Raw genomic sequence first — 23,011 nt, 5'->3', positions numbered from 1 at the left:
ATGGATGTAAAAATTTTTTTAGATGAGAAGTTATTTTCACTATTACAAACTAAACTCTCGTTCAGTCTGGGAGCAAAAGAAAATCTAATACAATCTAATGGAGTTGCTTGACTTAGTTGGCATCCAAAAATCTACAGCGTTTGTATTAGCAGCCTACATATTGGCACTTTCAGTACCAACCATGATGAGTCTATTTTTTTCATTGGTCTATCTGTAGTTTTGAATGTATAATCAAGAGCCATTGTAGCAACTGGCTCCTTATGGAACATTTATTAACATGGCATGGTGAAATCCATGTGTGCAGTGAAAATACTAAGCAATATACTGTGAAGTTCTTAAAAAGAAGTAGTGAAACTTAGCCTTCTAGGCATGTTAAGGCTGCCCAACTAAAGATCTCGCATTTATTTAACATTTAATCATGTCGGTAATTACAGAGCAATTATTTTATATAGACATATTATGGGAGGAGAGTTAAAATAATTTGTAAAAAGACTAAAATTAATTAATTTCATGGTAGTTTTTATATCACTGCACTTGCTGGTACTAAAAAGGAGCAATAAAAATAGCCCAGTTGTTGGTTCATGTTTTGTTCTGTTTAGCCTTCTGTCGGTTTCTCAATTCAATAATGTTAAATTGCTACCTTATGATTCCAGTTATGCAAAAATAGCTCATTTCTTACAAAGAAAGAAAGAAAAAAAATTTCTTGATCCTGCAAGTAATGTAAACAGAAAGAAAAAATTTTTTCCTGGTCCAGCTTCCTTTGCCTGTCTTAGAATCTGAGGTTTAAAAGGGATTTGAAAGACTGTAGGTTCAAGAAGTCTGCAAACTGTAACTGGCACATGACTTTCAAAACAGTGGAGGGAAAATGATTTTGGCATAGAGCTGAAATAGCTCATGAGTAAGTATTAGTCTTGCTTGCTAAGTCCTAGAGAAGAAGCTCTAAAGATCGTCGAGTTTACCACGACATTTAAAATTAAGAATGGGTATCTCCCTATCCACAGGATGTATAGGCAATGGTAGAAAACAACCTCTTTTCATAATCAGTGTATGTGTTGTAGGTATGCAGCGGGGAGAAAGGTGGTGAGCAGAGTGAGCACCTTAAATATTAAATAAAATAAGCATTCATGTAAAAATAATTAGGAAAGTAGTTAATACACATATGGCACTGTATTATTTTCAGGACTGCCCTAATAAAGTCCCAAAAACTGGGTGACGTAAACAACAGAAATTTATTGCTTCACAGTTTGGGTGGCTAGAAGTCTGAAATCGAGGTATCAGGATATCAGCAGGGTCACGCTTCCTCTGAAACCTGCAGAGGGTCCCTCCTTGCCCCTTCCTAGCATCTGGGGGTTTGCTGGCAAACTGGTGTTCCTTGTGTACTGGTGTAGCTGTATAACTCCAGTCTCTGCCTTCATTGACACAGGGCATTCTCCCTGTGTTGTCCCTGTATTTCACATCATCTTCCCTCTTAAAAGGACACCAGTTATATTGGATTAGGGGCCCACCCTGCACCAGTATGACCCCATCTTAACTAATTACATCTGCAACAACCCTATTTCCAAAAAAGGTCACTCTCTGAGGTCCCAGGGGTTAGGACTTCAACATATCTTTTTGAGGGAGTACAATTTATTTGAGCCTTTTAAGCGACTCCATGAAGAAAGGATGCTCACACTGCTCTCAAAGGAGGACCTGGAGTCTAGAAAAGTGACTCATGCATGCAGAGCTGGAGTCCGTTGGCTCCAAATCCTGAGTTTACTCTCATCTTCTCAAGAGCTGCCTTATCAGTTGGCATGTTTTCCCCTTTCTTCTAGCAGGAAATAGAGATCATTTCCTGAGTTCTCAAAAACGATTTCCATCTTTCCTACCATAATATGAATTTGCCTTGCTGGTTTTTAGCATTACTTTTATCTCATGTCTTCTACTATTATCTTGCCCAAGGGTATGATCCCAAAATGACAATGTTTTGATGGGAGCCAACTAAAATGCTTAAAACAAAACGGGCATTAGCACCTAAAGGCCTATTCATTCCACAACGGATTCTGAGTGCCCCCTAAACACTCAGCACTCTACCAGGCACTGTGTAGCAAACACCATCAAGAATTCGTAATTTCTAAAAAGTTTCCTACACTCAGCCTTGTCTTTAGGAAATAGACAAAGAATCATGGCATTTGCTACAGGGACAGACATTTTTTGTTTAGGTTAGTTTTTATGCAGGATGGTTTCTGACAACTATTTTCAAAGAAGGTAAGGAGAACAATGGTGCACTCTGATACTTGGTTTGAAGGCAGGAGTCCAGACTTCTTTGCCTTATCCTGAGATCTGGACAAAAGAATTCTTTCTTTATGACTTTCCTTCTGGAGTCAAATTATGAATCTTTTAAAGAGTGCATTGGCTTTCCTGTGTTTGCCTTTTGCACACCATCATCCATACACCTGTTTCAGGTGGACTTTGTTCTCTGGGCTGGCAGGCCCCATGAATGGAAGACTGTTGAAAATGTGTTTTGTGACATAATCTTGGTTGTTTCAGCCAACATTTATATACCACTCATAGGCCAGGCACTGTGGCACAGTGCCTACCAAGAGGAATAAAACACAACCTTGGACCTCAGTTATATATTAGCTTAGAGTTTGGGTCACCTCTAAAAACATCTGGTTGAGTAGGTAGAGGAAGGAAACAGAGTGGCTTAGAGCAAAGCCAAGTCAAGCGACATCTTTGCCTTTATCAGGCCCAGGCCATCGTGGCTACCAGACCCTCTGAGCCTGTGAGTGGTGATAGGGCAGAGCCCAGCTAGGATAGCCTGAGGCTGGAGTATTAAACTTGGTCTGCTTTAGAGCCCCATGTGGAGCTTTATACACCCAAACCCTATCCCAGACCAACCTCATCAAAATCTCCATAAGGAATGAGAATCTGCATTCTTAAAAAGATCCCTGGGTAATAAACAGCTAAGTTTGTAGATCTAGGGCTCTGCTGCCCAATGTGGTAGCTGCTGGCCACATCTGGCTGTTTACATGTAGTTGAAATAAAAATTTTAAATTCCATTTCTCATTCATACCGGCTACATTTCCACTACTCAGTAGCTTACTCAATCCCCTGTTGGGAAGTGCCAGTACAGAACACTTCTGTCATCAGAGGGTTGGACTGGAGAGCGCTGATGGAGCTGTCACATGCTGGCAACTCTGATCTCTCCTTCCCAAGGATCCACATATCTACTCACTCCTTCCTTCCTTTTGACATGTATCTTATTTCACAGAGTCACTTGTGTATTTGTCTTCTCTCTCCACAGGATTATAAATTCTTTAAGGGCAGGGTCTGGTCTTTCTGGCCCTGTGACACAGTAAACACCCAATGGGTATTTGTTTGATTTAATGAATCTAATTAAAGTAGGCATCAGTTTATTAGATCTCTTTTGCATTTAGTCTGAATCCTGATTTCATCAGAGTCTGGAAAAAAAATCAGAGAGCAGGATTTTCATAAATCACAAGCATGAGGATGGATGGGGAGCAGATATGTGCTAAACTGAAAGCTTTTTCTTCTTCTTCTTTATTTTAAATAAAAGTGTGACATTTAAAAGCACAGGGTTTATATCAGCCCAAATGTAGAAGAGACCCAGTAGGACTGAACATTTGCAAGCTTAATATCATTGTCATATTTGGGCACCTAGAAAGCACATTTTAATTGATTCAATTATTTTATTTATTTATTGAGTGCCCACTATGTAGATGCCAGGGCAGTGTCATTGTGAACAAGACGGAAACAGGTTCTCTACCGCATGAAACTCAGTTTAGTCCTGGCAGGTTAAAATCTTGGCAAGGACTCCCCCTGCCCAGACAGACTGGGATAGAAGAGGAGCATCATTTGGCCTCTGGCCTCAGGTGCCTGGATTCACAGACTCTCCACCACTCTACTGGCTCCAAGACCTTGGCCAGCTTATTTCATTTTTCTGAGTCTCCATTTCATCATCCATAAAAATAGAAAAATTAATGTCTCCTACCTCATAGGGTTGTGAGCATTAAATGCAATAATTTATGTAAAGTGCTTAGTGCAGTGCCCGTGGCATTGTGAGAGCTAACTGCTGTTAGCAAGTACTGACTGCTATTATTATGGCTACTACTCAGCCAAAACGACTCCACAACAAACATTAGATGTAAAAATGGGAAGTGTCTACAAGGCTAGAAAATACCTCATTATTTGCAAGAGATGCTTCCTATCTTTCTTGGGCTAACAATTTAACTCCCTTTGCTTTTTGTTTACATCTTTGCAGCCAGAGTATTTAAGATCGATACATAAATGTGTTGGTAAATGCCCATCCCTTGCTTTATTTTTGGTTTTGGTAAATGCCCATCCCTTGCTTTATTTTTTGTTTCTTCGTTTGGCGAAGGATTTAACTCATTTGGAAATGGAAATGCTTGGGTTGTCATTCAACCTCTCTAAAGGTAGAGAGGTGTATGCACCTTTTTCGCATAGTGCTTGCAAAGGAGAATTCCTTAAAGGGTTTTACCATTAAACTGCAAAATTGAAACCCTAAGTAACCAGCATGTAAAGATTTAATTAGCATTGTCTCATTAAAATAAATGCGTGACATAGTCTTAATTCCAAAAATGACGTTGCCTTTGAAAATGCATTTTGGAAATGAGCTGGGGAAAAGGGAAAATTGAACTTTGAAGGCGGTAATGTGATAATTGGGGAGTTTGCAGGTTGAGCCTTTTCTGAGTCCTGCCCATTGTTTGGTCTGAGGGAGAAGGACACCTGCTTATATACCTGTATTTCATGTTAAAATAAAACAAAATAAAAATCATGGTACTGGGCTTCCCTGGTGGTGTAGTCGTTAAGAATCCGCCTGCCAATGCAGGGGACATGGGTTCGAGCCCTGGTCCAGGAAGATCCGACATGCCACAGAACAACTAAGCCCATGCTCCACAACTACTGAGCCTGCGCTCTAGGGCCTGCAAGCCACAACTACTGAGCCCACGTGCCACAACTGCTGAAGCCCCTGCGCCTAGAGCCCATGCTCCGCAACAAGAGAAGCCACCACAATGAGAAGCCCGTGCACCACAGTGAAGAGTAGCCCCCACTTGCCGCAACCAGAGAAAAGCCCGCACACAGCAACAAAGACCCAATGCAGCCAAAAATAAATAAATAAATAAATAAAATTTTAAAAATAAATTAATTAAAAAAAAAATCTTGGTACCTACCAGATTCTTCTGTAAAGATTCATTGCAACCAAACTGCAGAACTACTCTTGTGCCTGTGTTCTAAGATCTTTCTAATATTCTAGAAATCTGTTCTGTCCTTAACTGAGGCATAGAAGATGTCTCAGTGGTACACAAGATTTTTGGCATAGAGATGATCCATCCCTAGATCTTCACACTGATCTCTTGAGCTCCAGTCATTTGGGAGGAATCTGCATTGCCTTTAAGAGCTATAAATGCTCCCAGCCAGCCAATCTATACTTTTGATACTTCATGGACAGTCCCACTCCTCTGATTCAAAAGCAAGGGTTCTTTGGGATGATCATGTGACATGTGGGAGGTGGTGTTTAGGCCATGGGCTTTGGAGCCAGGCTGTCTTAGTTTAAGTCCTTCTCCATTACTTTCTAGCTGTATGTCTTGAGCAGGTTACTTAATATCTCTATGCCTTGGTTTCTTCAGTGTGAAAAGGGACAATCATAGTTCCTACCTCCCAAGGATGTTATGAGGGAAAAATAAAGCACTAAATAAGGGTTGGGCTTGACAGCGAGAGTGAGTGTGAGAGAGGGAGGAAGAGGGAGAGAGAGAGAGAAGCAAAAGAGGAAAAGAAAAGAAAAGCTGTTCCAGATAATCTTCAGGAAATGTATTAATTTCCTTGTTGGAAGAGTAGATATTAAGTCGGTTTTCAGCACCTGACTCTAATTTTCTAAGTTGAGAACTCCAAAGGAAATGTATGATTATTGAGATTCTACTATGTACCAGGCACTGCTCAAGACATGCTGTCTCATTTAATCTTCACAACACCCATGTGAGGCAGGTAAATGTTGATCCCCTTCCAACAGGTGAGGAAACCAAGGCCCAGAGAGTTAGACTAATCTGTCCAAGGTGACGTATGTAGTTCCAGGGCATGGCCCTAGCTCTGTCTGCCTCTTTAGACCATTTCTTTTTTTAAAAAACTGCTAAACACAGTTTCTCTTAAAAAGCCAGGATCAAGTGTTTTTCGCAGGTGTAAGAAGTGCTGCTTACATGGGTGCTATTAAGAGTTGAAACTCAGAAAAAGAGTCCTAAGACATCATCTAGACTTGCCCAACCTCACCACTTACAGGCAGGAAAGATGGCCAGCATGATCTGAGTCGGAGGAAAAACCAGAGCTAAGGACTCGGGTCACCTAACTCTTCATCTAATACTCCAATCTCTGCACCACTCTGAGTTTTGAACTACCTCCAAACCAGATAAGATTCAGAACTAGACAGTATTAGGGCATGAGCCTTATATCCTTGACTCAGTCTTATTTGAGATCTTGGACAAGCGACTTGACCTCTCTTTGAAAAATAGGGACGATCACACTTTATACCATATACATGTAAGTCACTCACTATAGTGGTTAGTTAGTACATAGTAAGTCTTCTATTAAAGTAAGTCTGTTAATAAAGTTAGCTAATTCATATTATTATTATTCATGAGGCGTCTCCTGTCTTTAATGCTCACTTTCCAACTCCTACTCATGTTTCAAATCCACTTTACACTTCTCACATTTGAATATCTATGCCCTTATAGAGTTTGCAACACACAATCCATCAAATTAAAGGAAGTTCAATTTATGCATTTTACAAATTAAAGTTATAGAACAAATCAACCATTATAATCAATTCACTGCCATGTTTTAAAAAATCAATGAACATTGTTTAGATGACCTGACTTAATTTTTTGTAATAAGTTGGCCATCAGCATGATTGATTGAGCTGTCCACCCTATCTGTGATCTACCTAAGCAAAGGTCAAGACAGAGGTTACTAAACAAGCCACAGCACTCTTCCTAAATTGAATGTTTTCCTATGCGTCTAATAAATGGTAACCGATTAATGATGTGCTAGAGGCCAACGTCCTTCAGAGAGTTTTGGACCCTGCCCATTTAGACCCTGCCAGCATATGAATTTCAACTAATCCCAGACTAAGTGAAGCAGTGTAGGGTTCTGTAAAGGACCCTGTTTTTGGAGAGTAGGAATGCAGTCCAGCTTGGCCTCCAAATATGTGATCTCACCTCTCTGAGGTGTCCTCTGTGAAATGAGAGGTTTTTTTCGATGTGCCAGGTGATCTCTAAGGCCTTATCCAACTTTCACAGTTTGTGTTCCTCATTTCAAAGGGAGGCTAGCCTGCTAGCCTTTGATCAGTTGAAGCCAAATCAGAATCTGAAGTAGATGTTCTTCCCCAGGGCTCTTCCACAAGCCAGCTACTTCGATTTGGATTCATGCCAGGTGGCTCTGGGCTTTTGGCTTTCGTTTTTCTTTTGCTTTTTTAAAATTTTCTTTTGTACTTCTTCAGTTCATGCAGTCCTAGCCTGCCCTGTTTACCATTCCTGGCCAACCCTCCTACAATGGCTAATGTGCTGCCACGCCCCGTTCCTCTCAGGAGCCTAACGAATTGTGGCTCCAGCTTATACCCTCAGCTCCGAGACCAGCTGCGCCTTTGAGCTTTTCCCAGAGGTGCTGGCTGATGCTGCACCTGCGGCGTGATGGATTTGCCCTAGCCCAAAAGAGGAAGGAAAATGAGGGGGAATCAAAGGATCACTTGTGTCCATCCTCTGCTTTACACACTAGTGCATTGGTACCGCCTAAGTGTGCCAGAGAATTTTTGAGTCTTTGTTAATTAAGAATAACAAATACAAGAAGAAAATGAAATTAGGGAAAGGACAACCAAATTTTTCTCTGGGAACCAGAAAAACCAACACAGAATTTTAAAATGGTCAGAGCAGGAAATGCTGAATCGGGGATCAAGACATTTGTGTTTTATTTTGTTCCTCTGCCAATTAACTGGGTCATCCTGGATCACCTAGGGTATCTCTGAGGTTCTGCCTGCCTTTAAAAGTAGGTCTTCCAAAAGAAAAGGAGTGTAAGATGAATTTTTGTAAATGTAATGGTTTTTTAAAAAGCACTAAACAGGTTTTCTTCAGAGCAAAGAGTCACACCGTAATATACTGTTTCTAATTATAGGTTTTCACACATGGAGTATTTGCCAATAATATTTGAAAATTGATATCTAATTATCAGATCCTCCCATTAGCTCAGCGTTATTGGTGATAATGGTTATTTATGGTGATATTTAAATAATTCAGACGTGTCAGACTGGCCACATGCCATAAAAAGCCTCAAAAAGTAGATTTTTTTTTTTTTAGCTTGTACAGTTATAAACATCCATGGATGCCTCTTGGAGTGCATGCACTCTCCAGCTTTTTACATGACCACTACTTCCTTCTGTGTTCTACTCAACTGACTTGACCTACCTGGCCCCTGAAGGCACTGCAGTTCGAGATCAAACACCATGCCTCTACAACAATTTAAGAACCAAAAAAGGGAAACAAAGGAAAGAAAGGGGGAAAAGAAGAGAAGGAGGTAAGAGGAAGAAGGGAAGGCAGGAGGAAGGATTACCTCTCTGAAAATGGTCCGAAGTATAGTTTTCATGACATGGGAGAATGGGCTAAGATGACTTCCCGAGGTTCATGTTGGTCTAGGAAGCTGTGACTGTCTCTCCTCTCAACCCACTTACTGTAAGACAAATAAAATAGGACACAAAGTCACTGGACTTGCTCACGGTCACCTAGAAAGTTTGTGGTGAAGCCAAAAGTAAGAATCCTTTCCCTGGCATCCTCATCCTGTTGCTCGGCCCACTCACACTGCTGCACTGTTTGCTGATGAATAATGTGGGCTCTCAGGAACAGTTCCTTATGCAAAAGAGCCTCAGCAAGCTCCACTATGTCCTTGTGAGGGGATGCACTTCACTGTTTTCTTCATGCATTATGGAGATGACTATAGCTCCTCCTCCCATACGCACCCTCCATCTGTGATCACTAACACACACTACAGGGTGCTTCACTTTGGATAATGTGTGAACAAGGAACTTAATTTTGGAAAATGGAGAAAAAAATCTAAAAGAAAGGGTCAGGGGCCAAACAAAAGTCCAAGAAACTAGTGTCTTTAAAAACAGTCCATGCGGGCTTCCCTGGTGGCGCAGTGGTTGAGAGTCCGCCTGCCGATGCAGGGGACACGGTTCGTGCCCCGGTCCGGGAAGATCCCACATGCCGCGGAGCGGCTGGGCCCGTGAGCCGTGGCCGCTGAGTCTGCGCAGTCCGGAGCCTGTGCTCCACAACGGAGAGGCCACAACAGTGAGAGGCCCGCGTACCGCAAAAAAAAAAAAAAAAAAAAAAAGTCCATGCAGATTCAGCATTCAGCATGCATTTGCAAGACCTTCTTTCCTGCTCAAGGGAAATAAAATATACCCTCCATAAAGAAATCTCTGTAATCTCTCTCTCTCTCTCTGGCTCTACCTACACTAGTCATCTACACTGTTAGAAGGTCTCCACCTACACTAGTCATCTACATTGTTAGAAGGTCTCTGGCCAGTCCCTTTTCAGGACTTGCAGTTGCTAATACCACAAAGGGCACCCTCTACTGATTTCCACTACCCTGTCATCCCCAGTGCCCATAAAGAGACTCAGATTCAATATGAGACATCAAAACTGTAAACAATAATAGCTAACATCTGTTGAGTACTTGCTATGTGCCAGGCCCTCGACCAAAAGCTCTGTGTTTAACATCTCATTCTACTCTTAACCACTCTTGGCAAAGAAGGTTTTATTATATCCATTTTCTTAAAAAAGGGAAATAGAAAGCTTCAATAACTTGCCCAAGTTCACAGAGCTGAATTTGAAACCAGGTATGTCTCTCCAGAAGCCACACTCTTAACTCTATGCTAAATTCCTGTTTCAAAAAGCTTAACAACCTTGTGAGTCTAACAATCAGCCACTTGTACCTGCAGTAGAAGTCAAGGTGGCCTTCAGACCCGGGGGGATTCCCTATGGGGGGGTCAATCCATCAAGCGAAGTCTGGCTGTACCTTAGCCCCCCATGCAAGCCCCCACCCACATCAGGAGGGTGGCTACAGGGAGAATGTGTATTGAGACAATCATTGTTTATAACCAGAGGAAAGCTTACTGGAACAAAAATCCCATTTCTCCATTATTCAAGCCATTCCCAAAAGAAGACATGCAAATCTGAATGTGGCATTAGCCCTGGATTTTTGGGGACTGACAGAGCTAAAAGACTGATTTTTCTGAACATTATGTACATAGTATACACATGTACATGAATTTGGCCACCAAAGAAACTTTGCATAAAAGCACATATTCTATGAAGGCATTTTCTTCGTATTTTTAGGAGATCAACTTTTAGTTCCTCATTGCTGTGACTAATAATGTCTCTGAGATGATGTTAGTTTCCATGTGGGGAGTTTGTGTTTCATAATATGCTTGCCTGCATCAGGTTTTAATTTAGCCCAAGTGTAATATTTGGTCTCTGAATTTCTAACACTATTAATTCCAATAATACTGATTGAAAATATAATGGAAATGGTAAACAATAATAGTTTAGAAATAATTAGAAAAAATAATTATTTTTTTAAATATAAATTTTTAAAAAGTACCTGTTATGCCCAAGAGTCTTAAAGAGATTTGCCTATTCATTAGCTCCCAAAAGCCCTGCAGGGTGAGAATGAAATTTAACGGCAAACTTGATGAGGTTCCAGAGATTCAGACAAGGATTTGAGGTCTCAGTCTGTGCTGGACTCTTCCCCAGATTCTGGGCTGAATACTTTCACATAGAGTATTTTATTTAGTGTTCATAGTTTTCATATATGAAGTATGTATAATTAGCCTTAATTTAAGCCATAGAAACTGAGACACAATGAATGTATGTAGCTCATACAAGGTAACACTTCTAGTGAGTAAGTGAAGAAGTTGGACTCTGAGTCCAGATCGCTTGATTCCCCCAGGACAGAGTTCTTTCTATAAGTTGAGCGCTATTTGGATTTAGTATACCTAGAATTCACATAACCGTCATGTTACTGTGATTGCTTATTTCTTTCGCTCAACTCCCTAAGAACTTAATGAATGAGGATCCTAGCCCAAATTCCTATCAACTATTGTGATTTTGTTAAACTAACATCCCATCTGACGTGATTCTATGGGAGAAATGGGGGTCAGTGCCAACTTCACGGATGGTGATGACCATGCAGTCCATTTCCTATGGAATTTTATATTCAGAGCAGAGTGTTCCAAACATATATTGTTAGAAAAAGAAGCATCAAATTTAATTATATAGTTGTTTGTGGGCCTCTTTGAAAGGCATCCCTTGCCAATTCTGGGCCTTTAAAGCCACGGTTTGTTATTTAAGGGATTGTTCCTTTAAACTGCCAGAATTGTTTGTGGAAGACGTTTTCTTCTCACATTTGACCAACTTAGTTCAGTCAGCCCTAGAACAAAGCAATTTTACTTTTTTTTTTTTTTTTTTTTTTTTTTTTTTTTTCCGGTCGCGCAGGCTCAGCGGCCATGGCTCACGGTCCCAGCCGCTCCGCGGCATGTGGGATCTTCCCAGACCGGGGCACGAACCCGCGTCCCCTGCATCGGCAGGCGGACTCCCAACCACTGCGCCACCAGGGAAGCCCCAGCAATTTTACTTTTAAAAAGATCTGTGCCAGCCATTTTTTATTTGTTGCAGAATTTAAGATCTTAATTTGTATGTGGGTGATAAAAGTTGGCCTGTATTATAATTAATTTACTTCATTATAATGAAAAGCCCTAACATTAAATCTACCATCTTCCATTTTTAAGTGTATAGTTAAGTAGTGTTAAAATATATTCACATTGTTGTACAACAGATCTCTCAAACTTTTTCATCTTGCAAAACTGATACTCTACCCATTAAAATCTAATCCTCTCTTTTCTCTCCCTACAATCCTTAGCAACCACCTCTCTACTTTCTCTTTCTATGATTTTGACTATTTAAAATAATTCATATGAGTGGAATCATACAGTATTTTGTCTTTTTGTGACCGGCTTATTTCACCTAGTGTAATATCCTCAGGGTTCATCCATATTGTAGATATGACAGGGTTTCCTTCTTTTTTAAAGCTGCATAATATCCCACTTTATATATATGCCATGTTTTCTTTATCCATTCACCCATCAGTGGACATCTGGGTTGCTTCCACCTCTTGCCATTGTGAATGATACTGCAATTTTCATTGGTGTGCACATATTCCTTTGAGATCCTGCTTTGAATTCTTTTGAATACATACCCAGAAGTGGGATTGTTGGATCATATGGTAATTCTGTTTCTAATTTTTTGAGGAACCCTCCATACAGTTTTCCATAATGGCTGCACCATTTTACATTCCAACCAGTAGTGCACAAGAGTTTTAATTTCTTCACGTCCTCACCAAAAGTTTGTTATTTTCTGTTATTTTGACAGTAGCTATCCTCTTGGGGCCCAACTTCATTCTTTTGCAGTGGATATCTAACCCCATTTGTTGAACAGACTATCCTTTCCTCATTGTGTAGTCTTGGCACACTTGTCAAAGATCATCTAATCATATACAGAAGAGTTTATTTCTGGGCTCTCTGTTCCATTGGTCTATATGTCTATCTCTGGTTATTATTACTTGTAGTATGTTTTCTGGGGTTTTTTTAAAGATTTTTTTTGACGTGGACCATTTTTAAAGTCTTTATTGAATTTGTTATAATATTGTTTCTGTCCCATGTTTTGGTTTTTTGGCCATGAGGCACATGGGATCTTAGCTCCCCCACCAGGCATCAAACCGGTACCCACTGCATTGGAAGGCAAAGTCTCAACCACTGGACCACCAGGGAAGTCCCACTTGTAGTATGTTTTGAAATCAGGAAGTGTGAGGCCTCCATCTGTGTTCTTTGTTTTCAAGACTGTTTTGGTTATTCAGGGTTCCTTGAGATTCTATATGCATTTTAAGATTTTTTTCTATTTCTGCAAATATTGCCATTGAGATTTTGATAGGGATTGAATTGAATCTATAGATTATTTGGGGTAGATAGACATTTTAACAATATTAAGTCTTCTAATCCATGAACATGGGATGTCTTTCCATTTATTTGTATCTTCTTTTATTTCTTTTAGCAATGATTTGTAGCTTTCAGTGTACAGGTCTTTCACCTCCTTGGTTGAATTTATTCCTAGGTGTTTATCCTTCTTGATGCTATTGTAGGTGGGATTCTTTCCTTAATTTCATTTTTAGATGGTTCATTGTTAATGTACTGAAACACAATTGATTTTGTGTTCTGAAACTTTCCTTAAATTGTTCATTAGTTTTAACAGTTTGGGGGTTTTTTTGCGTGGCATCTTTAGGGCTTTCTACATACAAGATCATATCATCTGCAAACAGGGACAGTGTTACATCTTCCTTTCCAATTTGGATGTCTTTTATTTCTTTCCCTTATCTAACTGCTCTGGCTAGGAGTTCTAACATTAAGTTAAATAGGAGAGGCTAGAGTAGCAATCCTTGCATTGTTCCTGATTTTAGAGGAAAAACTTACACTCTTTCACCACTGAGTCTGATTTTGACTGTGGGCTTTTCATATAGGGCTTTTATTATGTTGAGGCAGTTTTCTTTTATTCTTAGGTTGTTGAGTGTTTTTATCATGAAAGGGTCCTGAATTTTGTCAAATGCTTTTTCTGCATCAACTGAGATGATCATGTGGGTTTTGTCATTCGTTCTGTTAATATGGTGTCTTACAATGGTTGCTTTTCATATATTGAATCATCTTTACATTTGAGGTATGAATCCAACTTAGTCGTGGTGTATAATCATTTCAAAGTGTCATTGAATTCAGTTTGCTGGTATTTTGTTCAGGAATTTTGCATCAATATTCATCAGGTATTGGTCTGTAGTTTTCTTCTCTTGTTGCGATAATGGATTTACTTTTAAACACTGTTAGTGAATAGGTCCTGAGATATAACCTAAGTTTTAAACGTATAAAATGGTATAGGGGCTCTGAAGCTTTGTTCTATATATAATTTCATGTTCAAAAGTAAGTCTGGGAAAAAATGCTAAAGAGAATTTACAATGTTATACAAATAGAAACATCTTAAACAGCTCCTTTTGTGTTAAGGAAGTTTCATTCTCTACTCCCAAAGGAGCCAAATGCAGGTTTGAGAAAGGAAAATGTCTTCCCTCTGTGTTTGATATGACAGCTGACATTATGAGCTTGTGACCTTTGTTTGTTTGTATAAAGAGTTGTGTATGTGTGTCAAAGAGAATTTTGAATATTTCAATATAATAACCTCAAGTCATATAACTTAAACTAAAATGGAGGCATCACTCATGACAATATTCAAAGTATAGCCCCATAAAAGGTATTTTTTCATGGTAACAGATTGCTTTGGGAGTCTCACATGACTTATTAATACATATTTTACTTCCTGCTGTTTTCTTCAATTCAGTCAAAACAGAAAAATTAGTTGAAATTCCATCTCAGTTACGAAAGGTAGATTTTATTCTCCTAGTTTTCTATTTTGAATTACAATTAAGGAATAACCTGTGGCAGAAATGTTCTTAACTGAACATTTATTGTGACTACTGTCCCTGTTTTAGGATTACTCTATATGGAAACAAAAGAGTGTAATAAACTTGTGGAGTTAATAATATTTGGAAAATGCTATTCTCTGAGGTATGTTTTTATTTTATGGAATTTCTTGATAAAAGTCAAAATCAGATAGGGTTAAATACTGAAAAGTTTTGCATGTCCATGATATATGGTAAACTATCCAGATCAGGGGAGAGGAGAATGTCAGTGTGTTTCTCCCCACAGAGAATAGCAAGGATCCAGCATTATGCAACACATACACTTCCTTCTCCCACTTCTGATTTGGCAGATCTGGACAGGATGGTTTTTTAAAACTCCATCTTGTTAGCTGGTAACTTGGTTTGTGTATTTTGTAAAACAAACCAAAAAATGTAGAATTTTTCATTCTTTCTACTAAACTATAACAAATACAGAACTTTAGGACTGGCTGTTTGTAGTATTATACTTCTTGGTCCATCACAAGGATAACTGTGTTTTGCAAAGTATGAAGGTAGTAATAGTAGCAAATATGAATTGAGAGCCTGCTGTGTGTTGAACACTAGGGCTTCAAATATATTATATGCTCTATTTTATTGAATCCTTACAGTAATCTTATGAAGATAAAGAAAACACTAGTCACTTAAGTTCCTTCAGTACTGAAAGCTGAAGTGCATTATAACAAGACAAGTGTAAGGAAATATATATCTCTACTTTCCATATCTTAGCAAGTGACTAGAGTAGTCTTGGGAAAGCAAGACAGACACTGGATCCATAACGGCTTTTTACACCTGATTGGAATCCAGAAAACTAGCAGCATTAGCTACTATATGATGTTTACAAGCAGGTGAGCAGTACATATTTGACTTCAGAAGACCTTATCAAAGTCAACAGATGATAGCTAAATAAAATCAATTATCTCCAGCTTTCCTTCTTTTACTTATCCTCCAATAACCACTACATAGCTAAAATTAAATAGATGTGCGATATAAGAAGATGATAATAAATACAATTAACCTTCATGAGAATTTAATATCTGCCGGGCACTACACAAAGAGCTTTACATAGATTCCTTTAATTCTCTCAGTAGTCCGGTAAGAGAGATACTTTTATGACCAACCCTATTTGATGGTTGAAGGAGCTGAGGCTTTAAAAGGTTAAATAACATATTCATGGTGTATCTCCATGACTATTAAGTGGCCATGACATTCCCATGAGATTGATGAAATCATGCATGTGAGATTATATATATATATATATATATATATATACATTTATAAGTGTATTTATATTTTTAATGAAGACCAGTAGTGTGGTGGAATAGAGTCCTTTTACAATTTTATTCAGTCAAGATCAGATGTGGCTATGAGAATACAAGAAAAACTGGTATTTTTCTTTTGTAGTTCTGTTAGATTAATTTTTTGCATAAGAATAATTAAGCTAGATCAGGTTTGGCTGAATATTTCTACAGAATGTACTATTTGGAAAAGAAAGAATTCCTAAAAACAAATGAAGTATTAATTAAAATATAAATAACTAAAAATGAACTTTGAATCTTTAATAAACTGGCTTTCATGTTTTGCTTTCATGAGGAATTACCTTTTGATTTTTTTGGAGCCATGAATATATGTAGTTTCTAAGTCACCTTTGTTTTTAAAGAAATGACATCTGTGGGCTTTTCTAAGTGTTTCTATTATGTGTGTGTGTGTGAATGGGTGTGTATGTGCAATGTGTGTTTAATGTTTTTACCCAGTAATACAAGTGGACCCAATTTAATTGTAAATGTGAAGGAACACTAAAACTACTTTACTAAGTGTAATAATATATGAAAAGTATTCTACAGTTTAAAAGCTTTAGTTTCTTTGAACATTGTTATTAGATTTATAAGTGATTATGCCTTTTTAGTAGACAAAAGAAAAGCTATAATGTATTAGAAAGTATATTAAATAAACATAATATTTGTCCTAATCTAATTTTCAGGCACATCTCCAGACTGTGATTTGGCTGAAATAACTTATGCCACAGAGCTGTGCGCATGCCTGGAATTGAGAGACACAGGTAAAAGACTCCAAACTGTTTCCTGCCTTTCAAAAACTCCAGGAAACCATCCCTTCAGACTCTGGAATTCCGCACATCTCAACAGAGACCTTGCTTGAATGTTTACATTTTCTGCTTGCTGTCCTTCATACCGCTATATAGTGTTCACCTTTTGTTAACACTTAACAATTATCAGGAGTCGAGCTTGCTCAGCAAGCCAGCATGGCTAGGATGAGCTTTGCTTTAGCAGTTTGCCGAATGGTGCTGAGCTTGCTAATGACTTCATTAACTGGGTCTTCCCTACAAAATAGTGAGTGTCCACAGCTTTGTGTATGTGAAATTAGGCCCTGGTTTACCCCGCAGTCAACGTACAGAGAAGCCACCACCGTTGATTGCAATGATCTCCGCTTAACAAGGATTCCCAGCAACCTTTCTAGTGACACTCAAGTGCTTCTCTTACAGAGCAATAACATCGCAAAGACCGTGGATGAGCTTCAGCAGCTTTTCAACCTGACTGAGCTAGATTTCTCCCAAAACAACTTTACAAATATTAAGGAGGTAGGGCTGGCAAACCTGACCCAGCTCACTACTCTGCATTTGGAGGAAAATCAGATTACGGAAATGAATGATTTTTGTCTGCAAGATCTCAGCAACCTTCAAGAACTCTACATCAACCATAACCAGATTAGCACTATTTCTGCTAATGCTTTTTCAGGCTTAAAAAATCTTTTAAGGCTCCACCTAAACTCCAACAGATTGAAAGTGATTGATAGCCGCTGGTTTGATTCAACACCCAACCTGGAAATTCTCATGATTGGGGAAAACCCCGTGATTGGAATTCTGGATATGAACTTCAAACCCCTCTCAAATTTGAGAAGCTTAGTTTTGGCAGGAATGTATCTCACTGATATTCCTGGAAATGCCTTGGTGGGCTTGGATAGCCTAGAGAGCCTGTCGTTTTATGATAACAAACTGGTCAAAGTCCCTCAACTTGCCCTGCAAAAAGTTCCAAATTTGAAATTCTTAGACCTCAACAAAAACCCCATCCACAAAATCCAGGAAGGGGACTTCAAAAATATGCTCCGGTTAAAAGAACTGGGAATCAACAATATGGGGGAACTTGTCTCTGTGGACCGCTACGCCCTGGATAACTTGCCTGAACTCACAAAGTTAGAAGCCACCAATAACCCCAAATTATCTTATATCCACCGCTTGGCTTTTCGAAGTGTCCCTGCCCTAGAAAGCTTGATGTTGAACAACAATGCCTTGAATGCCGTTTACCAGAAGACAGTAGAATCTCTTCCTAATCTGCGTGAGATCAGTATCCACAGCAATCCCCTGAGGTGTGACTGTGTTATCCACTGGATTAATTCCAACAAGACAAACATCCGCTTCATGGAGCCCTTATCCATGTTCTGTGCCATGCCGCCTGAATATAGAGGGCAGCAGGTGAAGGAAGTTTTAATTCAGGATTCAGGTGAACAGTGCCTCCCAATGATACCTCATGACACATTCCCAAATCATTTAAACATGGATACTGGCACAACAGTTTTCCTAGACTGTCGGGCCATGGCCGAGCCAGAACCTGAAATTTACTGGGTCACTCCCCTTGGAGATAAGATAACTGTGGAAACGCTTTCAGATAAATACAAACTAAGTAGTGAAGGTACACTGGAAATAGCTAACATACAAACTGAAGACTCAGGAAGATACACCTGTGTTGCCCAGAATGTTGAAGGGGCAGACACTCGAGTGGTGACAATTAAGGTTAATGGAACCCTTCTGGATGGTACCCAGGTGCTGAAAATATATGTCAAGCAGACAGAATCTCATTCCATTTTAGTGTCCTGGAAAGTTAATTCCAATGTCATGACATCAAACTTAAAGTGGTCATCTGCCACCATGAAGATTGACAATCCCCACATAACATATACTGCCAGGGTCCCGGTAGATGTTCACGAATACAACCTAACACACCTGCAGCCTTCCACAGATTATGAAGTGTGTCTCACAGTGTCCAATATTCATCAGCAGACTCAAAAGTCATGTGTTAATGTCACAACCAAAAACGCCGCCTTCGTGCTGGACATTTCTGATCAAGAAACCAGTACAGCCCTTGCTGCAGTTATGGGGTCCATGTTTGCCGTCATTAGCCTTGCATCCATTGCTGTATACATTGCCAAAAGATTTAAGAGGAAAAACTACCACCATTCATTAAAAAAGTATATGCAAAAAACCTCTTCAATCCCACTAAATGAGCTGTACCCACCACTCATTAACCTCTGGGAAGGTGACAGCGAGAAAGACAAAGATGGTACTGCAGACACCAAGCCAACCCAAGTTGACACCTCCAGAAGCTATTACATGTGGTAACTCAGTGGATATTTTGCTTCTGGTAGTAAGGAGCACAAAGACGTTTTTGCTTTATTCTGCAAAAGTAACAAGTTGAAGACTTTTGTATTTTTGACTTTGCTAGTTTGTGGCAGAGTGGAGAGGATGGGTGGATATTTCAAATTTTTTTAGTATAGCGTATCGCAAGGGTTTGACACAGCTGGCAGCGTCTCTAGGCTTCCAGTTTGTGTTTGGTTTTTATTCTCATCATTATGATTACGATTTTGTTTTATTTGTTGTGCTAAACTCAGTAATGCTGTTCTGACTAAATGCTAAATAAAATGATTAATGACAGGTTGGGGTTCCCCTGTGCTTTTACCAGTAGCATGACCCCTTCTTCTGAAGCCATGAGCAGACAGTACCATGTCCTCCAAAAAGCTAACACACAGTTGTGAAGCAGCATTGAACTTTTTGTAGCAATTTGGTCTACAGACTTGTAACTGGAGAAGCTAAGGCTAGACTTGTTACCTTTGTTGAATGATGTTAGTTGACTGTACTGTAATGTTGTATCAACTGAATTGAATGTTTGCTTTTGAACGACTTTTTTTTTTTTGTAATAGTTAAAAGGCTTAGAACAAGCTAACAGGCAATAGAAATATGTATATCAGATTTTTTAATGTAGCTAACTACATGTTAATTGTTACCTTATTCTTTTTATCTTTAGTAGACACTTTTAAAAGACAATAATTTTGTTGTGTTTAACTCACCAACATGTGGTGTATAATGAAGACAGAACTATATAATAAATTAGTTTTGTTCTGATTTTTTTAGAACACTTGCAATAATGTATCATTTATAGTTCTTTCTAGTTGCAGTGGTGATATTTTTCACATTCCCCAAAACAACCACCAAAATAAATTACCTATATAGCATGTTGCTTTTTAAAACTAGGCCCTAAAAAGTTTTGAATTCTTTTTCTAAGGGAAGAAATAAATATTTTAATGAAGATATTTTACTGAATAGGATTTCTATATTGTAAATATTACTGACCAGACCTAATGGAAGGAAAAGTTCATTTGAAGAAAAAAGGTATATTATTGTATCCCATGTATAGCTAAACGTGGTAAAAGAGATATATACATTGGATATGTCACATTGCTTTTCTGTAAGGGTCTTGTTAAAATTTGATTTTTTTTTTTTAGTAGTATCATATTCCCCATCAAAGTCTAAATCATGCTGCTATGTAATATTCCATAATGTATTACATGTTATTCCTCTTTTAACAGCTGTCATTACGCCTAGATCCATATTAGTCCACATATCAGTGGGGAGATATCTGCTGAGACAAGTAAATGATTAACAGAAAACAGAACAACTTCTCTACGGTTGGCATTTTTCATCCAAATAATATACAGAAACAGTTTTGTAGAATTAAGTGTTTCACGGGTAATGTGTGTGAAATTTACAACAGAAGGAGCTAGATTTAGGTAGGATCCCAGTTCCACAAAGTGGGGGAGGGGGGAGATTTAAAGGTATAGGTGGAGGAAAAAGGACCCACTTGAAAATGCAGGTTGATAAAGCAGAGAAACTTTTTAAAAGGCTGCTCTAGATGGCACCTGCTTCCGCAGACATGCTATCACACCAGGAGCGATGAAATTGTAAAAAGGGACTGAGAGCAAGCAGGTGCCAGCTGAGCAAAAGCAAGGAAAAGGGAGAAAGAGAGCGCAGGCAAGGAAGGATGAAGGATTTCTTTCTTGGTAAAATTCCTTGTTTCATGAATCGCTTAGGAAAAAAATCGTCACCTTCCTTCCCATTTCTAAGGTGGAGAAAAGAACTTCAAATGCTGAAGCAAGTAAGCTGCACAGGAAAACAATGAGTGTCTGAACCAGGAGCATCTTTGTCCACAGCCTACATTTGTTCGCAGAAAAACCTAGGCCCAGGGAAGAATTGTAACTTGCCCCGGTCAGACTCCTGCCCATTGAGAACTCTGCCCTCCCTCTATTGCTCTGGGTCCAGCAGCCTTCTAGGTTGCTGTGCAGAGCTTATCTTTTTCAGTTCTCAACAACTGTTGGTGACCTTGCTCCAAAAATGCACTATATCCTCAAGTTCTCATTTATTCAGGACATATTTTAGCACAAGGGCAGAGCAGAGGGTCAGGAAAGCTTCTACATTGCCGAGTACATGTGGGAAACATTGAGAATTAGAGATGCCTTGGATGCAACCATGGGCAGGGGTCAGGGTGGGGGTGGGGGTTTCCTGTTGGGGATTCTTGTCTTCAAATATCTACAGAGAGTAGTGGACTATCGAAGAAAAACAGTGAAAGGGGAATGACACCGAAGCATTAGGCCCAGAGCAGGGAGCCCAGAGCAGGGAGCCCAGAGCAGGGAGGAGGCATTGTTTATCCCATAAAGCAATGATTTGAACCTGGCACATAATCAACACTCAAATATTAGTGGAATAAGTGAAAACAAAAAACAAAAAAAACAACCATTTCTCTATTCTGGATATATAGCAATCACCAGGAAATCCACGTGTTTTTTTGCCAACTACCTTTTGCCAGGCCACTTTTGGGGGAAAAATATCCCTTTTATTCCTCCTCCAATAAAATATTTGAGCTTCTTTTTCCTTGTCCGTGCTACTTGGTTTGGTTTTCAGTTAATAGAAAGCAAAATGGCATAGCACTTGTTTTTTCCCTAGCCAAGTATTTCCTCATTTGTACTTAATTTAATTTGATAAGTTCGACAGCCAGTAAAATTAGACATCATACTAGGTCCTGATTGGTAATGGAGGTTATGTCACCTTTACCAATGAAGTGACTATTATAGGTCACTTTCTAATTTCATATTTTCCCTTTTGCTTCGGGCTGCCCTCAGGGCATATAATGTATCTCTAACCTGATTTTACAAGGTTATTTCTGGATCAGCTTCTTAAAACAGGCATTCCCAAAGTTGCCTGTTTAATTAATGAGAAACTGAACTGATGCCATGAATATAAAAACAAATGCAATGTTTGATTATCAAATTCTCTAATTTGGCTGTGTGATTGACAAAAAGGAGTCATCTCCATTCTTTCACAAACAAACAATACTGAAGTCCATTATTTTCTCTCATGTGGTTTTCTATTTATTCATTCCTTTATTTGCCAAGGACACCACAATCAGTCCTTTACTTGGTGTTTGCTTTCTCTCTCTGTATTCATCTTCCAGGGCATTTTCTTTTCTTCATTACTGGAAAAAAAACATTACACACCCCTAACACTTTGCTGGGAAAACCATGCTTTCTGCCTTTCTATTCACTGATGAGGGGATTTTAACTATTTCTGATGCATTCTAACTACAACTGAAAATGCTTTCTTCACCTCAGTTCTTTCACTCTCACCCTGCTTGCAAATAGAGTTTTTTATTATTATTCATAAGGGATTACTTGGAGGAAAAATATTTCTTAAAAGATGAATTTGAGAGTCATCATCCATCCAGAGCTCTGGAATGACTTTGGCATAGAATCTCTGCAGGACTTGATCTAATCTGGTGTGGGCATGATTTCTCAGTCCTCCCCCCCTCCCCCCTTTGCAGTGATACCAGCACCAGCTCCTTCTCTCTGTACTCCAAGTCAGGAACTTAGGGTATGTGGTAAGAATAAGGAGATGGCAAGGGAACTCATTTTTGTACCTCCTGGTTCAGCATTGCCCAGCACACGTTAACAGAACTAAATGGGTTTCTTGTATTGTAGAACTCCTCAGAGACTTGATGGTACTAATATTAATTACATAGCGTTTCCCACAGCTGTTTGACCATTAGTATATTTCAGGCTACTATTCTGTACTACAGATCCTGAGAAACTGAGGATTTAATTTAATCTCCAAAACAGTCCTGATAAATTGGTTATTATTCTTCGCAATTTACAGAAAAGACAACCAGGGCCCATAGGAGTAATCATTTGGTGACACCGTTCAGTTCTTTAAGTGGGTGATCATGATGGGGCCGTCACTTCCAGTTTCCTCTCCATCCATCCAGCACCCTTCTAAGGTGGAGGTGGGAGT

General features: G+C 39.1%; 1 protein-coding gene across 1 annotated transcript in view; it reads left to right on the top strand.

Moving 5' to 3' along the window:
* Positions 1–22,049, top strand: part of LRRN1 (leucine rich repeat neuronal 1) — a 39,513-nt gene extending 17,464 nt beyond the window's left edge. The window contains exon 2 of the mRNA XM_032647561.1: positions 16,586–22,049. Coding sequence (XP_032503452.1) covers positions 16,865–19,015 — 2,151 coding nt within the window. The 5' untranslated portion in view covers positions 16,586–16,864 and the 3' untranslated portion in view covers positions 19,016–22,049. The remainder of the gene's footprint in view (positions 1–16,585) is intronic.
* Positions 22,050–23,011: the final 962 nt, after the last annotated feature.

This window comes from Phocoena sinus, chromosome 11, assembly GCF_008692025.1.
Source record: "Phocoena sinus isolate mPhoSin1 chromosome 11, mPhoSin1.pri, whole genome shotgun sequence".
Taxonomy (NCBI): domain Eukaryota; kingdom Metazoa; phylum Chordata; class Mammalia; order Artiodactyla; family Phocoenidae; genus Phocoena; species Phocoena sinus.
This window is presented reverse-complemented; position numbering and strand designations above follow the sequence as displayed.